Source organism: Gopherus evgoodei, chromosome 2 (assembly GCF_007399415.2).
Source record: "Gopherus evgoodei ecotype Sinaloan lineage chromosome 2, rGopEvg1_v1.p, whole genome shotgun sequence".
Classification (NCBI taxonomy): Eukaryota; Metazoa; Chordata; order Testudines; family Testudinidae; genus Gopherus; species Gopherus evgoodei.
Window position 1 is genome coordinate 85,399,388 of NC_044323.1, and position 18,438 is coordinate 85,417,825.

The 18,438-nt window shown below is 45.7% G+C and overlaps 1 protein-coding gene across 30 annotated transcripts in view; it reads right to left on the reverse strand.

Annotated features, from left to right (window-relative positions):
• CLASP2 (cytoplasmic linker associated protein 2) overlaps window positions 1–18,438 on the reverse strand; it is a 292,183-nt gene that overhangs the window by 121,746 nt on the left and 151,999 nt on the right. For all 30 annotated transcript variants that reach the window (XM_030551253.1, XM_030551246.1, XM_030551236.1 and 27 more), the window contains 3 exons: window positions 17,127–17,204; window positions 14,696–14,863; window positions 661–716 (listed from right to left, as the gene is read on the reverse strand). In XM_030551253.1, the coding sequence (XP_030407113.1) occupies window positions 661–716; window positions 14,696–14,863; window positions 17,127–17,204 (302 nt within the window). The remainder of the gene's footprint in view (window positions 1–660; window positions 717–14,695; window positions 14,864–17,126; window positions 17,205–18,438) is intronic.

Below are 18,438 nucleotides of genomic sequence, written 5' to 3' on the forward strand. Positions count from 1 at the left end.
AGGAAAGGTCTCGCTCAGCCACTACAGTCCCACACTAGAGTATACCCAGAACAATCCTCTGAGAATTTACTTGCCAAACTCAAATACATTTCTATTGAGCAAGAAAGCATTGAGATTTTTCAAAGGCTGAGAACTTGGCCAAATCTGGGTGAAATTTTCACAGGGACAAAAAGGTACATCCCTGACACCAAGGCTATCCTCTTGCGAAATTTCAAGTCCCTATTCCAAAGCACAGAGGCACTAGAGCTTCTCTATTATATAGACTTGGGAATTTTTTTTTTTGGTAAGGGAAAAAAAAATCCTGTATTTTTCTTTAATCTTGTTCTCTGAAACAGCTGAACTATTTTAGCTAGAAAACAAATTTCATTTGAGGCAGGCACCCACCACAGAAAATTTCAGCCCAAAAAGCTGAAGTATGGCACGGTCATATATAACAGAAAAAACAGGGTCTTACAATGGAAAGTGATAGCAGTCTCAACTATAAGTGGAACTGGTATCAATGCATATAATAATGCAATTCTGTATCAGAATAAACAGAAAAATACAAAAAAATCTTAAATTATGGCTAAGGCTAATTTAAAATATGAACATAACTTTCTAGATGGTCAATTTGTAAGAAACAAGTCTATTTGTGTGTACTGTATAGCAATGAGAGCATACCTCTGCCAGCTATACTTGCTGGGCTGGCTGTGGACCATTTAGAAGATAAAGGACGACTGAAAAAAAAGCAAACAATAACTACATTAGTAAGACAAATCTCAATTGGATCCAAAGAGCAATTATACATTATGAAAACACTTTTCAGTCCTGCATCTTTTTACTTCTATTTTCTATTTCTACTTTCTGAGGTTTATTCAGGTAACACACATACTATACAGAATGACCCTTAAAGCATGCTCATCCTAATACATCACCTGCTTTTGCACATTATAAAATTAATTCCTTGCTATAGTATTATTTAATATTTTGGTGACTGCAGACATAATATAAACCCTTTAATATAAACTGCAGATGTACAGAACTATCTAGTTCCAGTCAGAGGCTTGAGAGAAACATGTTGGGTGCTGACGGTGGCTCAATTCTGTTTCTCTTGCTTTGCTTTCTAGATCTCCTCACACATAAACCCCACTTAAAAAAAAATAAATCTTTTCTGAACCTACTCCCTTCTCCAACTCTTGTTCTACATTTTCTTCCAATCCTGCTCCCAATATTCCTACACAATGTATCTTAAATAGTTTGGGAGTTACATGGCTCCCAACACATAGATGTAAAGATACTACCCAGCAATGTTAAGTCCTTTCGTAAGATTCTATCTTATCCACAATTCAATATTCAGCCCACGTGCAACCCTTCAAGTTTCATGAACAAATTACAAATCAAGCTCCTAGTAGAGATAATGCATTAACTTAAGCAAAGGGTAAGCAAACCATCTGTGAAAGTACATATTTGTTGTTGAAGATAGTGTTGCCAACACCGTTCCCTATAAATTTCTATTTAAAAATGTTTATATAATTACAAATGACATATTGCAGCTAAAATTTGGCATAGATAAGGGAAGGGACTCAATTTTTAAGGCTACTAGTTAAAAGTATTGCTACCAAAAAACTAACTTTTCAGCGTTTGGAGAGGGGGGAAATTCTTTCTACTCCCCTTTGGGCCACAAACAAAATCAGTGAAAATCAAGTTAACTCATTTTGGAAGATTACGAATCTAGACTAAGGTCTTTACAGTTTTGGTTTCCCCAAATTTGGCACCATAACTCAGATCAGTTCTGAGAGCTGAAGTAGTATATTTGTTTTCCACACAGATTTCTATTGTAGCCAATACTAGATGTGATTTAAGAACAGAACCTCATATGTTCAGGATGTCTTCCATAATTTGAAGAATAGAACTTCCACATACTACTATTTCCGTCACCACATGCTGCTTCTATTTATGAAGAAAGGCCAGTCCTTTTCCAATGAGGCTTCTAGATGAAGATAATTAGTACCTATTGAGGACAGCAGCACTGCCCTGCAGCTAAGTGCCAATTTCAACTTCATTTTGGCAATTAGAACAATACTGAAAAAGAAAACTGAAAAAGTAATTGTGAAGATAAAATTAACTCATTTTTGTTCATCATAGAACTTACACTATTCCACTGAACAGTGGAACTGAATTTCAACAATTTCCACTCCACCATCAATCTCATCCTGGACCAGTCCACACAAGAGATCCACTTCCTGCATGCTACAGTACACAAATAAGCTATGATCACAAACACCACGCTATACCGGAAACCTACTGACCTCTATACTTACGTACATGCCTTCAGCTTTCATCACACGACTACACTGTCTACAGCCAACCTCTAAGATACAACCGCATTTGCTCCAATACCTCAGACAGAAGCAAACACCTACAGGATCTCTATCAAGCGTTCTTAAAACTATAATACACACCTGGTGAAGTGAAGAAAAAAACGGTTACTCACCCTTTTTGTAACTGTTGTCCTTCGAGATTTGTTGCTCATATCTATTCCAGTTAGGGGTGTGTGTGTGTGCCGCGGGCACAGCTGTAGGACGCTTTTCCCTAGCAGCTACCCGTTGAGCCGGCTGTGGAGCCCCCTGGAATGGTGCAGATATGGTGCTCTATATACAACCCTGCCGGCCTGACCCCCCCTTCAGTTCCTTCTTGCCAGCAACTCTGACAGGGGGTAAGGTTGGGGAGGGGGGGAGGAGAATGGAATAGACATGAGCAACACATTGCAAAGAACAACAGTTACAAAAAGGGTGAGTAATTGTTTTTTCTTCTTCGAGTGCTTGCTCGTATCAATTCAAGTTAGCCTTACTTCGGAGGTGGAATTGGAGTCAAGGTATTGCAGATTGAAGCACCGCTCTACCGAAGGCCGCATTGTCCTGAGATTGGCAGACGATGGCATAGTGCGATGTAAAGGTATGCACTGAAGACAACGCGGCAGCTCTGCAAATTTCCTGAAGAGGTACGTAGGCCAAGAAGGCTGTTAACAAGGCCTGTGCCCTCATGGAATGAATCATAATGGCAGGCAGAGAAACCTTTGCCAAGTCGCAACAAGCGTGAATACAGGCTGTGATCCAGGAGGAGATCCACTGGGAAGCGACTGGCAAACTTTCATCCGCTCTGCTAAAGTGATGAACAACTGGGTTCTTTTGCGGAAAGGCTTCGTTCATCAGTACAGAAGGCGAGCGCCCTTCTAAGGTCCAGCGAACACAGCTGCTGTTCATGAGGGCTGGCGTGCAGTTTTGGGTTAAAAACTGGCAGAAAAATGTCCTGGCTAACATGATAGTGGGACCCGACTTTGGAAAGAAAGGCTGGGTGAGATCTAAGCTGCACCCTGTCCATATGAAAAATAGTGTATGGAGACTAAGACGTGAGGGCCCGCAGCTCAGACATGTGTTGTGCCAAGGTGATGGCCACCAAAAGAGCAACCTTCCAAGAGAGGTAGAGGAGTGAACAGGAAGCTAATGGCTCCAGGGAGGACCCATGAGGTGAGAAAGAACTAAATTAAGGTCCCAGACTGGGATTGGCAGCTACTTTGGGGGATGAATCTTCTCCAAACCTTTCAGGAAACGTCTCACGATGAGGTGCGCAAACACTGTGTGCCTGGAAACACTGGGGCGAAAAGCCAATATAGCCACGAGATGGACCTTGAGAGAACTGAATGACAGGCACTGGTCCTTCAAGTGCAAGAGATAATCCAGGATGCATAGGATTGAACCCTGGAGCAGAAGCACCTGCCTTTGGGCACACCAAACAGAAAACATTTTCCATTTTGCTTTGCAAGTGGCTCTGGTAGATGGCTTGCGGCTCTCCAGAAGTACCTACCTCAGTGGGTCCGAACAGGCAAGCTCTGCCTGGTTCAACCACAGATCTTCCAGGCCATGAGGTGGAGTGACTGAAGGTCTGGGTGAAGGAGGCGGCCATCTGCGAGATGAGGTCGGGAGCGAGAGGTAGACGTACCAGGGACTGGACTGATAGGTCCATGAGGGTGGAAGGTACCAGCACTGGAAAGGCCAAGTTGGAGCCACCAGTATGACGTCCACCCTTTCCCTGCGGACCTTGAGAAGCACCTTGTGGATAAGTGGAAATGGTGAGAAGGCATATAACAGTTGATTGGACCATGGAATCAGGAATGCATCTGCGATCGAGCCTGGGTTTTGACCCTGGAAGGAGCAGAAGGTTGGACACTTCCTGTTGGCCCGTGTGGCGAACAGATAGATTCGGGGAAACTCCCAACTGCGGAGAATTAAATGGATGTTGTAGGAGGGCTTCCTGATAGAGAGAAAAAGATCAGGCTCTGCCTTGCCTGTTTATATAAAACATAGTTGTGGTATGGTCCATAAGCAGCATTATATAGTGGCCCTGCAAGCAGGACAGAAACGCTTGGCATGCAAGGCGGATCGCCATGAGCTCTTTGATCTTCATATGCAAAGCCAGCTCCTCCACTTGCCAAAAGCCCTGCGTTGTTCAGGCTTCCAACATGAGCTTCCCAGTCTAGTGCAGATGTATCCGTTACCGGAATCAAGGTGGGCTGGGGAGAGTGGAAAAGAACCCCAGTGGCCACCATGCGGGGGGTCAAGCCACCATCATAGGAAATCAAGAATATGCCTTGGAACGGTCAGCACCATGTCCAGACTGTCATGGTCAGGGCGATACTCGGTGTGAGCCATGCTTACAGAGGCCTAATTCGCAATCTGGCATGCTGCACCACGTAGGTGCAGGATGCCATGTGGCCCAGCAGCCTGAGACACTGCCTCACTATGGTGGTGTGAAAGCTGCAAAGGCTGCTGATTATCTGCGAGAGGGCCAGATGCCACACCTCTGGGAGGAACACTCTCGCTTGATTGGCATCAAGGACTGCCCTGATGAACTCAATTCTTTGAGTTGCAGTGAGGACAGATTTGCTGACACTGAAAATGATGCCTAAGCATTTGAACGTGTCTCTGACCATTTGCACCTGCGATTCCACCTGCTAACGAGAGCAGCCTTGGAAGAGCCAGTCATCCAGGTAAGGGTAGACATGCATGTGATGGCGGTGAAAGAAGGCTGCCACGACCACCATGCATTTGGTGAAGACACAGGGAGCCGTGCATTGACCGAATAGGAGAGATATGAATTGATAATGTACCTTGTTTATCATGAAGCAGAAGAATCATTTGTGAGATGGGGTAACAGATATGCGAAAATAGGCATCCTTCATATCGAGGGTAGTGTACCAGTCTCCCGGATCCATGTGGAACTGGTAAGTTCCCTCAGGTCCAGAATTGTCCTTAGGCCACCCTTTGCTTTGGTGACGAGGAAGTAATGGGAGTAGAAACTCTTGCCTTTGAGCTCCTGGGGCACCTCCTCCACGGCTCCGAGAGCGAGGAGGGTCTGAACCTCCTGGATAAGAAGTTGCTTGCGAGAGGGGTCCCTGAAGAGGGACAGGAAAGGGGGACAGGAGGGCGGGGAGGAGCAGAAGTGGATAGAATATCCCACCTCTACCATGCGGAGCACTCACTGGTCCGATGTAATAAGGGACCATGCACAGTAGAAGGATAGACAGTTCAGGAAGGGAGGATAACTGGACGGGCTGTGGACTGGTAATCTGTCCTCATGCACACCTTTAAAAGGGGCGCTTAGGGCCTGGAGGGGGCTTGGACTGGCCCTGGCCCTGCCCAGGAGGAAGGCACGACCGTCTATGCCGACTATATCTATTCCTCCTGCGGGAGAAGTCCTGCCTGGGCCTAGTAAGGAAAGACCACTGCTGGGGGGTCTGCACTTTGAAATGCTTCCTTTGGGTCACCGAGGTATGCATACCAAGGGACTTTATGGTATTATGGGTGTCCTTCAGGCTATACAGTCTAGAGGTTGTCTGCTCAGCCAATGGGCCCTGGCTGTTGAACAGGAGGTCCTGAATTGTTTGCTGAACTTCTGGAGGGAGACCCAAGGATTGGAGCCAAGCACTGCATCTCATCGTACCCGACGCCAGGGTACACTGCATTCAAAGAACCCTGGAGGGAAGTCCAGGCTACAAATTCTGCCCTTCTCAGCGATAGCCCCCAGTTTAGCCCTTGACTCGGATGGGAGAAGCTTTTTGAACTTTTGGATTGCAGACTATGTGTTGTAACTGTATCTGCTCAGGTTTGACAGCTGGTCAGCGATCAGGAGAGAAAGGACCCCTGTTGAATAAACTTTTCTCCCAAACAAATCAAGGCATTTAGCGTCTCTTGATTAGGGCGCAGGTCCCTGCTGACCTTGCCTCTCTTTTTCATTTATTGCCTCCAAAACAAGGAAACACGGAGGAAGACGGGTGAGAAAATATTCGTACCCTTTAGTGGGGACAAAGTTCTTTCCTTCGAACCCTTTGGACATAGGAGGAATGGAGGCAGGCATTTGCCAAATAGTCTTGGTGTTAGACTGGATAGTCTTTAGCACAGGTAAGGCCATCGAGAGGGACCCTATGGTGCCAGGATGTCCACCACAGGGTCCTCGCCCTCTGCCACCTCCTCCACCTGGAGGTTCATATTTAGGGCCACCCTTCGGAGGAGTTCCTGCAGGGCCCTGAAGTCCATGGGTGGTGGACCGGATGTGGAGGTACCCGTCACTGCCTTGTCAGGAGATGACGAGGAAGAAACCACCAATTCCGTGGCGGCCTCATGATCCTCTAGGACTGGTTTCTCCCGAACCTCGGGTGTAACCTCCACTGGGGATGGGGTTGGATCTGGGTTCTGAGATGGATCCTGAGGTGAGTGGCTGATGGTTGCCTCAGGGAGGCAAGACCCCAAATGGGATGGTAGGGGAGCACCGGGGGGGTGGGTGGGGGATGCATCTTGGGCCTGATGGTACGTCTAAGGGGTCCAGAATTGCCAGTGGGGTGCTGAAGCGTCCTGTCTAAGACTTCCCGGCTCTGATCTGGGCGCTTCTGATGCCCCCGATGCTCTGCCTGATCTGAGAGGGGTCGACGTTGAGCGGGAGGGTCAAGGGGGGGCAGTGCAGGACTGCCCCATGGAGGCCTCCTCCTCCTCCTCGAAAGGATGGGATGAGTGCCGTGGGGAATAACGAGGACAGGACAGTGACTGGTGGTGCCACTGCAGGGAATGGCAGGAAGATGTAAAGCGGTGCCAGGAGGTTGATCGGTGCCGCAAAGTAGGGCTTCACATTGCTGGGGACCAGTGCTGCGATTTAGAGCGGCGCTGCGATCGAGGCCCGAGCCAAAGTGGGACTGGTGTCCAGAGCAGGATCTGGAACGGTGCTGCAAACGGGAGCGGTGCCATGACACAGAGGGACGACTGGGAAGTGCAGTCTGAGTTGATGTGAGTGGTGCCACGAGGTCATAGATTGGGATCTGGAACTCGAGCAGGACCACAACCTATCAGCTGACGACCACCTCAAGCAGAAACGGCTCTGAGGGTCAGGGCAGCGAGACCAGTGCCACAAGTCGGACTGGTGCCACAAGTCAGACCGGCATGGGGCATAAGTGTAGCGCCGGGACTCAGAGCAGCGCAGAGATCCTGGCTGGGGGGTAGATGGCCCGAACATAGCCAGTTGGCCTCTGGATGGTGCCGGGTCTCGGGGTAGCGAAGGCCTTGAGACTGGGGACTTGGGCGTTGTCATTTTGAGAAGCCCCCTAGTGGCCGCAAAAGTGTCCGGTGTGGAAGGTAGCATGATCTCCTCCACCTGCAGCCACGGGGAGTTCAGGAGTGCGCGGCTTCCTGGGGAGATGAGGGCCGTGAAGGTGAGCCTGATCGGAGGGTCTGTCAGCTGTAGGCCCATGCTCTGCACCATGCCCTGCCGACACTGCGGTTTCCGTGTCAGGCCATTACAATCATAGAATCATAGAATATCAGGATTGGAAGGGACCTCAGGAGGTCATCTAGTCCAAACTCCTGCTCAAAGCAGGACCAATCCCCATTGTGGAGGCTTGTCCTTAGCCTGCTTCCTGTGAGCCGGAAAGTGGGAGTGGTGCCAAGGGGAACCCTTGTGGGCCCCGGGAGACTGCCGGCCCCTGGGAGGACGTGCCGAGTCCTTTTTCAATGCCGTGGATGGCACCGCCGGAGGAGCACTCCGCACCGAGGCGCTCAGGGCCGGGTTCTGCTGCGGACAAAGGGCAGACTCCATGGAGGAGGAGTTTTAAAATGAATGTTCTTCTCCTTTCTAGAGTAAGGCTTGAAGGCCTGGCAGATATTGCACTTGTCTGTCTGATGGGCTTCTCCCAGATATCAGAAACAGGAGTCATGGGCGCTGCCCATGGGCATAGGCTTGGCACAGGAGCTACAGGTTTTGAAGCCCTGGGATGGCATGTCCCAGAGCCCTGCAGGGCCTTCGTTGAAGGGGGAAAACCCCCCAACCACTAAAGACTACAATTAACAACTAGAAGAGAACAATTAACTAACAATGGGTAACTATATACAAAGATAAGCAGAAGAGCTAGGGATTAGTGGAGCACTTGCGAGCAAGAGACCACTGTTCCAACAACTGTCACTGGCGGTAAGAAGGAACTGAAGGGAGGTCGGGCTGGCAGGGTCATACACAGAACACCATATCGGTGCCACTCCAGGGGGCTCCACAGCCGGCCTGACAGGTAGCTGCTAGAGAAAAGTTTCTGACAGCCGTGCACATGGCACAAGCACACACCTAACTGGAACTGATATGAGCAGGCACTTGAAGAACTGATTGACAGAGCCAGAAGGGTACCCAGAAGTCACCTACTACAGGACAGGCCCAACAAAGAAATTAAAAGAATGCCACTAGCCGTCACCTATAGCCCTCAACTAAAACCTCTCCAGAGCATCATCAAGGATTTTCAACCTATCCTGAAGGATGATCCCTCACTCTCATAGACCTTGGGAGACAGGCCAGTCCTTGCTTACAGACAGCCCCCCAAGCTGAAGCAAATACTCAAGAGCAACTACGCACCACACAATGAAAACGCTAACCTAGGAACAAACCCTGTTGCCAACTCTGTCCACATACCCATTCAAGGGACACCATCACAGGACCTAACCACATCAGCCACACCATCAGGGGCTCATTCATGTGCCATCATGTGCCAGCAATGACCTTCTGCCATGTACAATGGCCAAACCAGACAGTCTCTATGCAAAAGAATAAATGGACATAAATCAGACATCAAGAATTGTAACATTCAAAAACCACTAAAAGAGCACTTTGATGTCCCTGGACACTCAATAACAGACTTTAAAATGGCAATTCTTCAACCAAAAAACTTCAAAAACAGACTCCAACAAGAAACTACAGAACTGGAATTAATTTACAAACTTGACACCGTCAAATTAAGCCTGGGAGTGGATGGGTCTCTATAAAAAGTAATTTTCCCTCTGTTGATACTCGCACTTTCTTGAAAATGGTTGGGAATGGGCGACATCCACCTTGATTGCATTGGCCTTGTTAGCACTACAAAAGTAACTTTCCCTCTGTTGATATTCATTCCTTTTTGTCAACTGTTGAGAATAGGCCACTTCCACCTTAATTGAATTGGTCTCATTAGGACTGACCCACCACTTGATAAGGCAACTCCCATCTTTTCATGTGCTATAATATATATACAGGTCTGTCGCATCTTACGCGCATTTAATATATGCAATTTCGGCTTTGCGCGGTCGAGAGAAAGAAAAAAAACGGGCGATTCCACCAGCGTGAGACGCGAATCTGCTGTTCCCACTAAAATATTTTTCTGGTGAGACTTGACAGCAACAGCATGTCTTTAGGCCTGTGATAATGGCCTCCTCTATAGTAACCCTGGAGGGCTGGCAAAAAAAAAAAAAAAGTTTAAATAGTGTCTCTGCCCCAGAGTGAGTGTGAGATGGGAGAAGCGAATCTGCTGTTCCCATTACAGTACTCAGTCCCCCTGTGCCTTTCATACTGTGCGCATCTCGCTGCGCTGAGTGAGATTCGGCTGGGCCTGTACTGTTTAAAAAGACAGTACGTATTTTTCATACTATATAACATAGCCCCTAAACGCAAGGTACTTCATCTGGTGCTCAACCGAAGAAACAGCAATGTGTTCCAACGCTGGAGGAAAAACTGGCCGTGTTGGACTTATTGAGAGACGGTATGTCCATCGCCAACGTGGCGCGTAAATACGGCTGCAACAAATCTAGCATCTGTGCCATCAAGATTCGAGAGATAGAAATTCATCAAGCCATGGCATCAAGTGCTCCAGTAACTGCTACGGTGATGAACCAAGTGTGTGATACAACTTTAGTGCAGACTGAAGAGGCATTGAACTTATGGCTGGAAGACATGAACCGTAAACGTGTGCCTATCGATAGCAACATTTTGCGAGAAAAGGCTCTTAGCATCTATGCGCTATTCAAACCTCCCACCGAAGAGGGACAGCCTTCTGATAAGAAGGAATTCAAAGCCAGCCAAGGTTGGCTTAACAGTTTTAGGAACCGCTTCAACCTCAAAAATGTGCAGACTACTGGTGAAGCTGCATCTGCCAATGAGGACGCAGCAAAAGCCTACCCCGAACAATTAAAGAAAAACAGACGAAAGGGGCTATCTTCCAGAACAAGTTTTTAATGCTGATGAGACTGGGCTCTTCTGGAAAACAATGCCTACCGGCACTTACATTTCAAAATCAGAAAGAGAAGCCCTGGCTTCAAAGCAGCTAAAGACCTTGTGACTGTGTTGCTTTGTGGCAATGCGGCTGGGCATTTAATAAAGCCAGGCTTGTTCTATAGGGCTGCAAATCCCCGTGCACTAAAAGGCAAGAACAAAAATCTCCTGCCTGTGTTTTGGCAATCAAATAAAAAGGCTTGGGTGATGGCAGCATTATTTCTGGATTGGTTCCACAAGTGTTTCATTCTGGAGGTCAAGCAGTACCTTGAAGAAAAAGGATTTGACTTTATAAGGTGTTGCTGATTGTAGACAATGCTCCTGGCCATCCTGCAGCACTCCAGTTTGCACATAACAATGCTGAAGTCGTCTTTCTGCCCCTCAATACCACCTCCATCCTCCAACCTCTTGACCAAGGTATCACTAGCTGTTTCAAGGCCATGTACACGAGGCTTACATTCTCACGGATCCTTACCGCTATGGATGCTGATCCCAATGTTAATGTGATGGAGTGTTGGAAGTCCTTCAACATTGCTGATTGCTTCGCTTATATTAAACAGGCAAAGGATGCAATCAAGCCTGAAACAGTCAACGCATGTCTGTGAAACCTATGGGAAGACTGTGTGAGTGATTTTAAGGGTTTCCCGATCATTGATAAAGAAGTGCAACTCATTGTTCAGGTGGCCAGGCAAGTGGGTGGTGATGGCTTCGTCAACATCCTCAAGAAAGAAATTGAGGAATTAATTGAGGGCCACAGAGAAACACTGACTAACAAAGAGTTAGAGGAACTGATAAAATTGTCTACAGAAGACAAAGATGATGATGAACAGGAAGAGCCAGCAACTTGGAATCTTCATAAATTTTCTCAAGTGTTCCAAGCAGCAAAACACTTGAATGATTTAATTTCTCATAGACTCATAGACTAATAGGTCAGAAGGGACCAATCTGATCATCTAGTCTGACCTCCTGCACAAGGCAGGCCACAGAACCCCACCCATCCAATTTTATAACAACCCCTATCCCAGGATCGAGTTATTGAAATCTTCAAAACTGGTTTGAAGACCTCAAGCTGCAGAGAAACCACCAGCAAGCGACCCGTGCCCCACGCTGCAGGGGAAGGCGAAAAACCTCCAGGGCCCCTGCCAATCCGCCCTGGAGGAAAATTCCTTCCCGACCCCAAATATGGCGATCAGCTAAACCCTGAGCATGTGGGCAAGACTCACCAGCCAGCGCCCAAGAAGGAATTCTCTGCAGTAACTCAGTTCCCATGTCATCCAACATCTCCCCGCAGATCATTGAGCAGACCTATCTGGTGGTAATCCAAGATCAATTGCCCAAATTAACAATCCTATCATAACATCCCCTCCATATACTTATCAAGCTTTGTCTTAAAGCCAGGAAAGTCTTTTGCCCCGACTACTTCCCTCGGAAGGCTGTTCCAGAACTTCACTCCCCTAATGGTTAGAAACCTTCGTCTAATTTCAAGTCTAAACTTCCTAATGTCCAGTTTATACCCATTCGTCCTCGTGCCTACATTAGTACTAAACTTAAATAATTCCTCTCCCTCCCTAACGTTAACCCCCCTGATATATTTATATAGAGCAAGCATATCCCCCCGCAGCCTTCTTTTGGCCAGGCTAAACAAGCCAAGCTCTTTGAGTCTCCTTTCATAAGGCAGTTTTTCCATTCCTCGGATCATCCTTGTAGCCCATCTCTGAACCTGTTCCAGTTTGAATTCATCCTTCTTGTACATGGGACACCAGAACTGCACACAGTATTCCAGATGGGGTCTCACCAACGCCTTGTATAACGGTACTAACACCTCCTTATCCTTGCAGGAAATACCCCGCCTGATGCATCCCAAAATCGCATTCGCTTTTTTAACAGCCGTATCACATTGGTGACTCATAGTCATCCTGCTATCAACCAGCACCCCAAGGTCCTTCTCCTGCTCCGTCGCTTCCAACTGATGCGCCCCCAACGTATATCCAAAATTCTTATTATTAGTTCCTAAATGCATAACCTTGCACTTTTCACTATTGTATTTCATCCTGTTCCTATTACTCCAGTTAACAAGGTGGTTCAGATCTTCCTGAATAGTATCCCTGTCCTTCTCCGTGTTAGCAATACCCCCCAGCTTCGTGTCATCCGCAAACTTTATTAGCACATTCCCGCTCTTTGTGCCAAGGTCAGTAATAAAAAGGTTAAATAAGATCGGTCCCAAAACCGATCCTTGAGGGACTCCACTAGTGACCTCCTTCCAGCCTGACAATTCACCTTTCAATACGACCCTCTGGAGTCTCCCCTTTAACCAGTTCCTTATCCAACTAACAACTTTCGTATTCATTCCCATCTTTTGCAATTTGACTAACAGTTCCCCGTGCGGAACCGTGTCGAACGCCTTACTGAAATCTAGGTAAATTATATCTACCGCATTTCCTTTATCTAAGTAATCCGTCACCTTCTCAAAGAAGGAGATCAGATTGGTTTGGCACGATCTACCTTTAGTAAATCCGTGTTGCAATTCGTCCCAATTACCATTGACCTCTATGTCCTTGACTACTTTCTCCCTTAAAATTTTTTCCAAGACCTTGCATACTACAGACGTCAAGCTAACAGGCCTATAATTACCCGGATCACTTTTATTCCCTTTCTTAAAAATAGGAACTACATTAGCAATCCTCCAATCATACGGCACAACCCCCGAGTTTACCGACTGCTTAAAAATTTTCGCTAACGGGCTCGCAATTTCACGCGCCAGTTCCTTTAATATCCTCGGATGGAGATTGTCCGGGCCCTCCGACTTCGTCTCATCGAGCTGTTCAAGTACGGCCTCTACCTCAGTTGCGGTAATATCCACTTCCATATCCACATTCCCGTTTATCATCCCTCCATCATCCCAAGGTTCACTAGTCTTATTAAAAACTGAAGCAAAGTACTTGTTTAGATGTTGGGCCATGCCTAGGTTATCCTTGATCTCCATTCCATCCTCAGTGTATAGCGGCCCCACTTCTTCTTTCTTTGTTTTCTTCTTATTTATGTGGCTGTAGAACCTTTTACTATTGGTTTTGATTCCCTTTGCAAGGTCCAGTTCAATGCGGCTTTTAGCCTTCCTCACTTTATCCCTACACGTTCTGACCTCACCAAGGTAGCTTTCCTTGCTGATCCTGCCTTTCTTCCACTCCCTGTAAGCTGTCTGCTTTTGTCTAATCCCCTCTCTGAGTTGTTTGCTCATCCAGTTTGGCCTACGACTCCTGCCCATGGTTTTTTTCCCCTTTCTCGGGATGCAGGCTTCCGAATTTCTGAATATGATCCCTCTATGGCACGAAGCCTCAAAATCACACGTAGTATTACGGATGGTTTGAGACCGTACCAAGAAATGTTTGAGGAGCTCAAGAGACAATGTGACAGTTGCCAATCACCATGTTTTTAAAGAAAAAACCAGCAGCAGCAGCTTCTACACAATCAACTTCTCGAGCTGAACCAGATCCAAACCTTAGTCTACGACTCGCTCTCCATCACCCAAGCCTGACCCATCGTCTCCTGGATTGACATCAAGCCCTGACGACTCAATAATAGTGTCGTCAGGGGAAGAGGAAGACTAATCATTGGAGTGTGTACGGTACAAGACTGGTGACTGTTCAGGTTTACGACACTGTACTGTACTGTTTTTTTTAATTCTTTCATTCTTCTGTCTCTCATGTTATTAAAAATACTGTAAAATTATATTTTGCATATGTAGTCTTTTATTATATACTATACATTGCCGTATACAATACATAGTACTTTATGAATGATTTAAGGGATTTTCAAGGGTCATTTTGACTATATGCGGTTTTCGCTTTATGCGCTGACCGCGGAACGTAACCCCAGCGTAAGATGCAACGGACCTGTACTGCTTACAGTATTTTTCACTCCAGGAATCTGATGAAGTGGGTTTTAGGCCACAAAAGTTTATGCCCAAATAAATTTGTTAGTCTTTAAGGTGCCACCAGGACTCTTCATTGTTTTTGCTGATACAGACTAACACGGCTACCACTCTGAAACCTGTAGGCACATCTGAACTAGACAATTTTTGTTCTTTCAGACTGGGAATCATTTAAGTCGCACTTACTTGAGACTCTCCTGTGAACTTGAAGATGACCTGTCTGACTGAGGGAGAGATGCTATACTGCCAGAATTCTTCAAGTAAGTCTGGAGACTTCTTTGATAGGATGGCTCAAGGTTATTGTACAGAACCTCTGCTTCTCCAGGAAAGTGACTTCTAAGACCCAGGTAAGTCCTACAAAACAAAAGAACAGCCAGGTACAACTGTGAAAGGGTTTTTGTTTTGTTTTGTTTGTTTTTTGTTTTTTTTTTAAACTACACAGAAAAAAATGAAAATCCAGCTGTGACACACAGTAGAAAGGGTTACACAACTAGCAGGCTAATTGACCCAAATTCAAACTTTATAAAAGGTGTTAAAGAATGTAAATAGTAATTAGGGCCATTTCATATTAGATTGACTAGAGCTTTGAAATGGAAACCTGTATTGTTAGAGAATTAGAAGTAATACTACTTGAATGTGTTTACTTATATCTCATTAATGTTAACCATGTAAACAGTTTCTATTGATTCAGAGATCAAAAAGGAGTATTAATACGTAGATGAAACTTGGGTAGAACAACATCATTGTCTATATTTCACTTTGAAGTTAATAATAAACTGTTTATGAACTGCTTAATGAATAATTACCTTATACTAATCAATGTACCTAACTACTAGTGATGTTTAGGAAAGAGAAGGTTACTTCAAAAGACTATTGTTCACAAAAGAGGCTGCAAAAAATCTCTATAAAAACTCTTGGGACCTGATCCTTTCATCTCAGGTCTGCTTATGCTTCATCAGGGGAAGCTTGAGCCACAAGACTGAGATCTCCAGTGTCAGCTGGATCACCCTGATATTGAACATTGGACTAAACCTATGGACTAATTCTAAAAGAACTCTGTATAACTCCAAAGCTCACCATCTGCACTATGAAATTGACCTAAGAACAACATTCATGTCTGTATGTACAATGATCTTTTAAACCAATATTCTCCCTCTTTTCTTTGTAAATTTTAGTTTAGTTAATAAGAATTGGCTATAAGCATGTACTTGTGTAAGATCTGAAACATTCATTAACTTTGTTGGTAACCTGTCTGATCCTTTGGGATTGGTAGAACTTTTCACATGATGAACAAGATTTTCAATAAACTCATATTTGACTTGGCTGTCTGGGTGGGAGCCCAAAGGCTGGATAGCTTCTGGGTAACCAGTAAGGTATTGTAGAAGCTGTTTTGTTGTTGGCTTAGTAAATCTACGTATCAGAATAACTACCAGTTTTGGGGGTTGTCAGCCCCATTCTTTGCAGTTTGTCCAAAATGAACAATCTCAGCGTGGCTCCAACTCACACCAGCACTTAAATGTGCTGAATGCTTCTCCACTAGCCAGGTATGGAGGCCTCTAGCACAAAAGTCTGAACTAATCTTTCCAAAGTAACTTCTGTCCTCCCATCACATTCTCTGTGATATATCTTTTGATATTTCCTGCTCACTGAAGATACTCCAGAATATACCATCAAATAGTCTGAGATTTTTTTTAAAAGTTAGTTAAGATTTATGGTGATTTAATTCTGCTTCAAAGTTTGCTTTTGAAGTATATTATTATTTTGGAAAACAGAAGGTGCTTGAGAAATACTAGATACTGATTCTGCATTTTAAACAGATGTACTTTTCATGTAATTCAGAATTCACTGCACATTACACAAATGTAAAAGACTGGCCTGGGGGCATAGCAGTAATGGTCTGCCTTAATGGTCTGCAGCCAAACAGGAGTGAATTTAGCCCTCCCCAGTTCCATTTAGCACAATCAGGTGAGGATTTCAAATCCTAACTGAGACTATTTGAATGCTAACAATAATTACTGGCAGTTTTATTTTCACCACTACGCAGAGTGGTACAGTGGAGAGGCTACAGGACTGGGATTCAAGAGAGCTGGGTGACCTTGGGCTAGTCACTTCACCGCTCTCTCTCCCTCCCCCTAGAAAGTCCTAAGTGCTGCCAAACAGCTGGATTTCCTGGGAGGGATGGGCAAGAGTGGCAATGCGGCACTTCCCCACTCCTCCCCTTCCCTCCCAGCGCTTTGGACTTTCTGGGAGGGAGGGGGAGGAGTGGAGACGCAGCCCTTCCCCGCTCCCCCTCCTCCCTCTCAGAAAGTCTTAAGCACTGGGAGGGAGAGGAGGTGGAGAAGACGAATTTGTGCAATGCTCCCTTGTAAAGATGCTGCTCTTCCACAGAATCTTACAAGCAGTGGATAGAGCAGGCAGCCAAACGACATTATAAGGGAGCATGGCACAACTTTAAACGAGCATATTCCCTAATTGAGCAGTGATGTAACTTTGAAACAATGTTAAGGGGAGGAGGTTAAGTGAGGAGTTAATGTACTACAATATATAGACATCCCTTCCCTTGGTATAAAATGTCAAATCTTTCAACCAAGGTTACAAGTTCACTCAAAACTCTTACTTTCTTGCCTCCACTCTTGCCTCAGCATCAGCATCATGAATGCCCTTCTTGATGGTTTCAACCAAGACAGTTGCATGCCTAGAAGACAAACATATCTCATGTTAGTTTTTACTTTTACAAATTTAATTATACCAAGGTAATTTCTTACCTGTTAAATAAGTTTCTCCAAGTCATACAGAGTACATCTAAACAGCAATTAAATAGCAATCTAAATAGCAATTAAAAACCCGCGGCACCAAGTTTTGGAGCTGTGTCAAATGACTTGGGCTCAAGGAGTTCAATCTGTCGGGCTAAAAATTGCAGTATAGACATTCAGGCTTGGCCTAGAGCCTGTGCTTTGAGACCCACCCCTCTCGCGGGGGCTCAAAGCCCAGTCGCCAGCCTAAGCCCAAATATCTAAATTGCAATGTTTAGCGCCACAGCATGAGTCAACTGATCTGGGCAACTGCAGCTACACCAAGGGTCTTTTATTGTACCAGTCATGCAAGGGCAGAGTCTGTCCCCTCCCCACTCTGAGTGTACCTTAATAATATGCGTGCGCGACCAGTCTCCTCAGTTCCTTCTCTACAATGGAGGCTACCCCAACTCCGAAGCAGAGGGGAGGAGGATGGGCAGTGGAGCACCCACAAGGACACTCATCCTGAAGAACATCAGTTACTGCACAGGGCGAGTAACCTCCTCCTCCTCCTCTTCTTCTTCGAGAGATGTCCGTGTGGGTGCTCCACTACAGGTGATAGAAAAGCAGTGTATCTCAAGGAGGTAGGGACTTCGTATTTGGTAGGAATGCAGTAGATAATACAGCTCTGCCTAATCGTGTTATCAGAGAGAGGTCCTTGAGTAAGGGCATAGTGCTTAACAAATGCGTGTTCAGAAGACAAAGTGGCCGTTTTACAGATGTCAGCCAGGGGAACTTTGCATAGAAAATCCATAGAGGTAGCCACAGATCTAGTATAGTGAGTTCTGATGCCAACTGGAGGTGTCATTTTCTTTATCTGATAGCACAGTCAGATACACACAGAAATCCAATTTGAAAGTCTCTGGGTAGAAATAGGTGTTCCTTTGGAATGCTCTGCGATGGAGACAAAGAATTCCTAAAGGGCTTGGTTCTCTCCCAATAGAAGGACAAAGCCCTGCATACGTCTAACATATGCACGTGGAATGACGAATGCACCTTTGGAAGGAATTTGGAATGTAATTGGAGGGTAACCTTGTCCTTAAAAAATAGTGTATATGCATCTGGCAGAAGTGATTGCCACTAGGAATGTTGTTTTCACAGAGAGGGAGCAAGTGGCTAGGGGTTCAAATGGTTGTT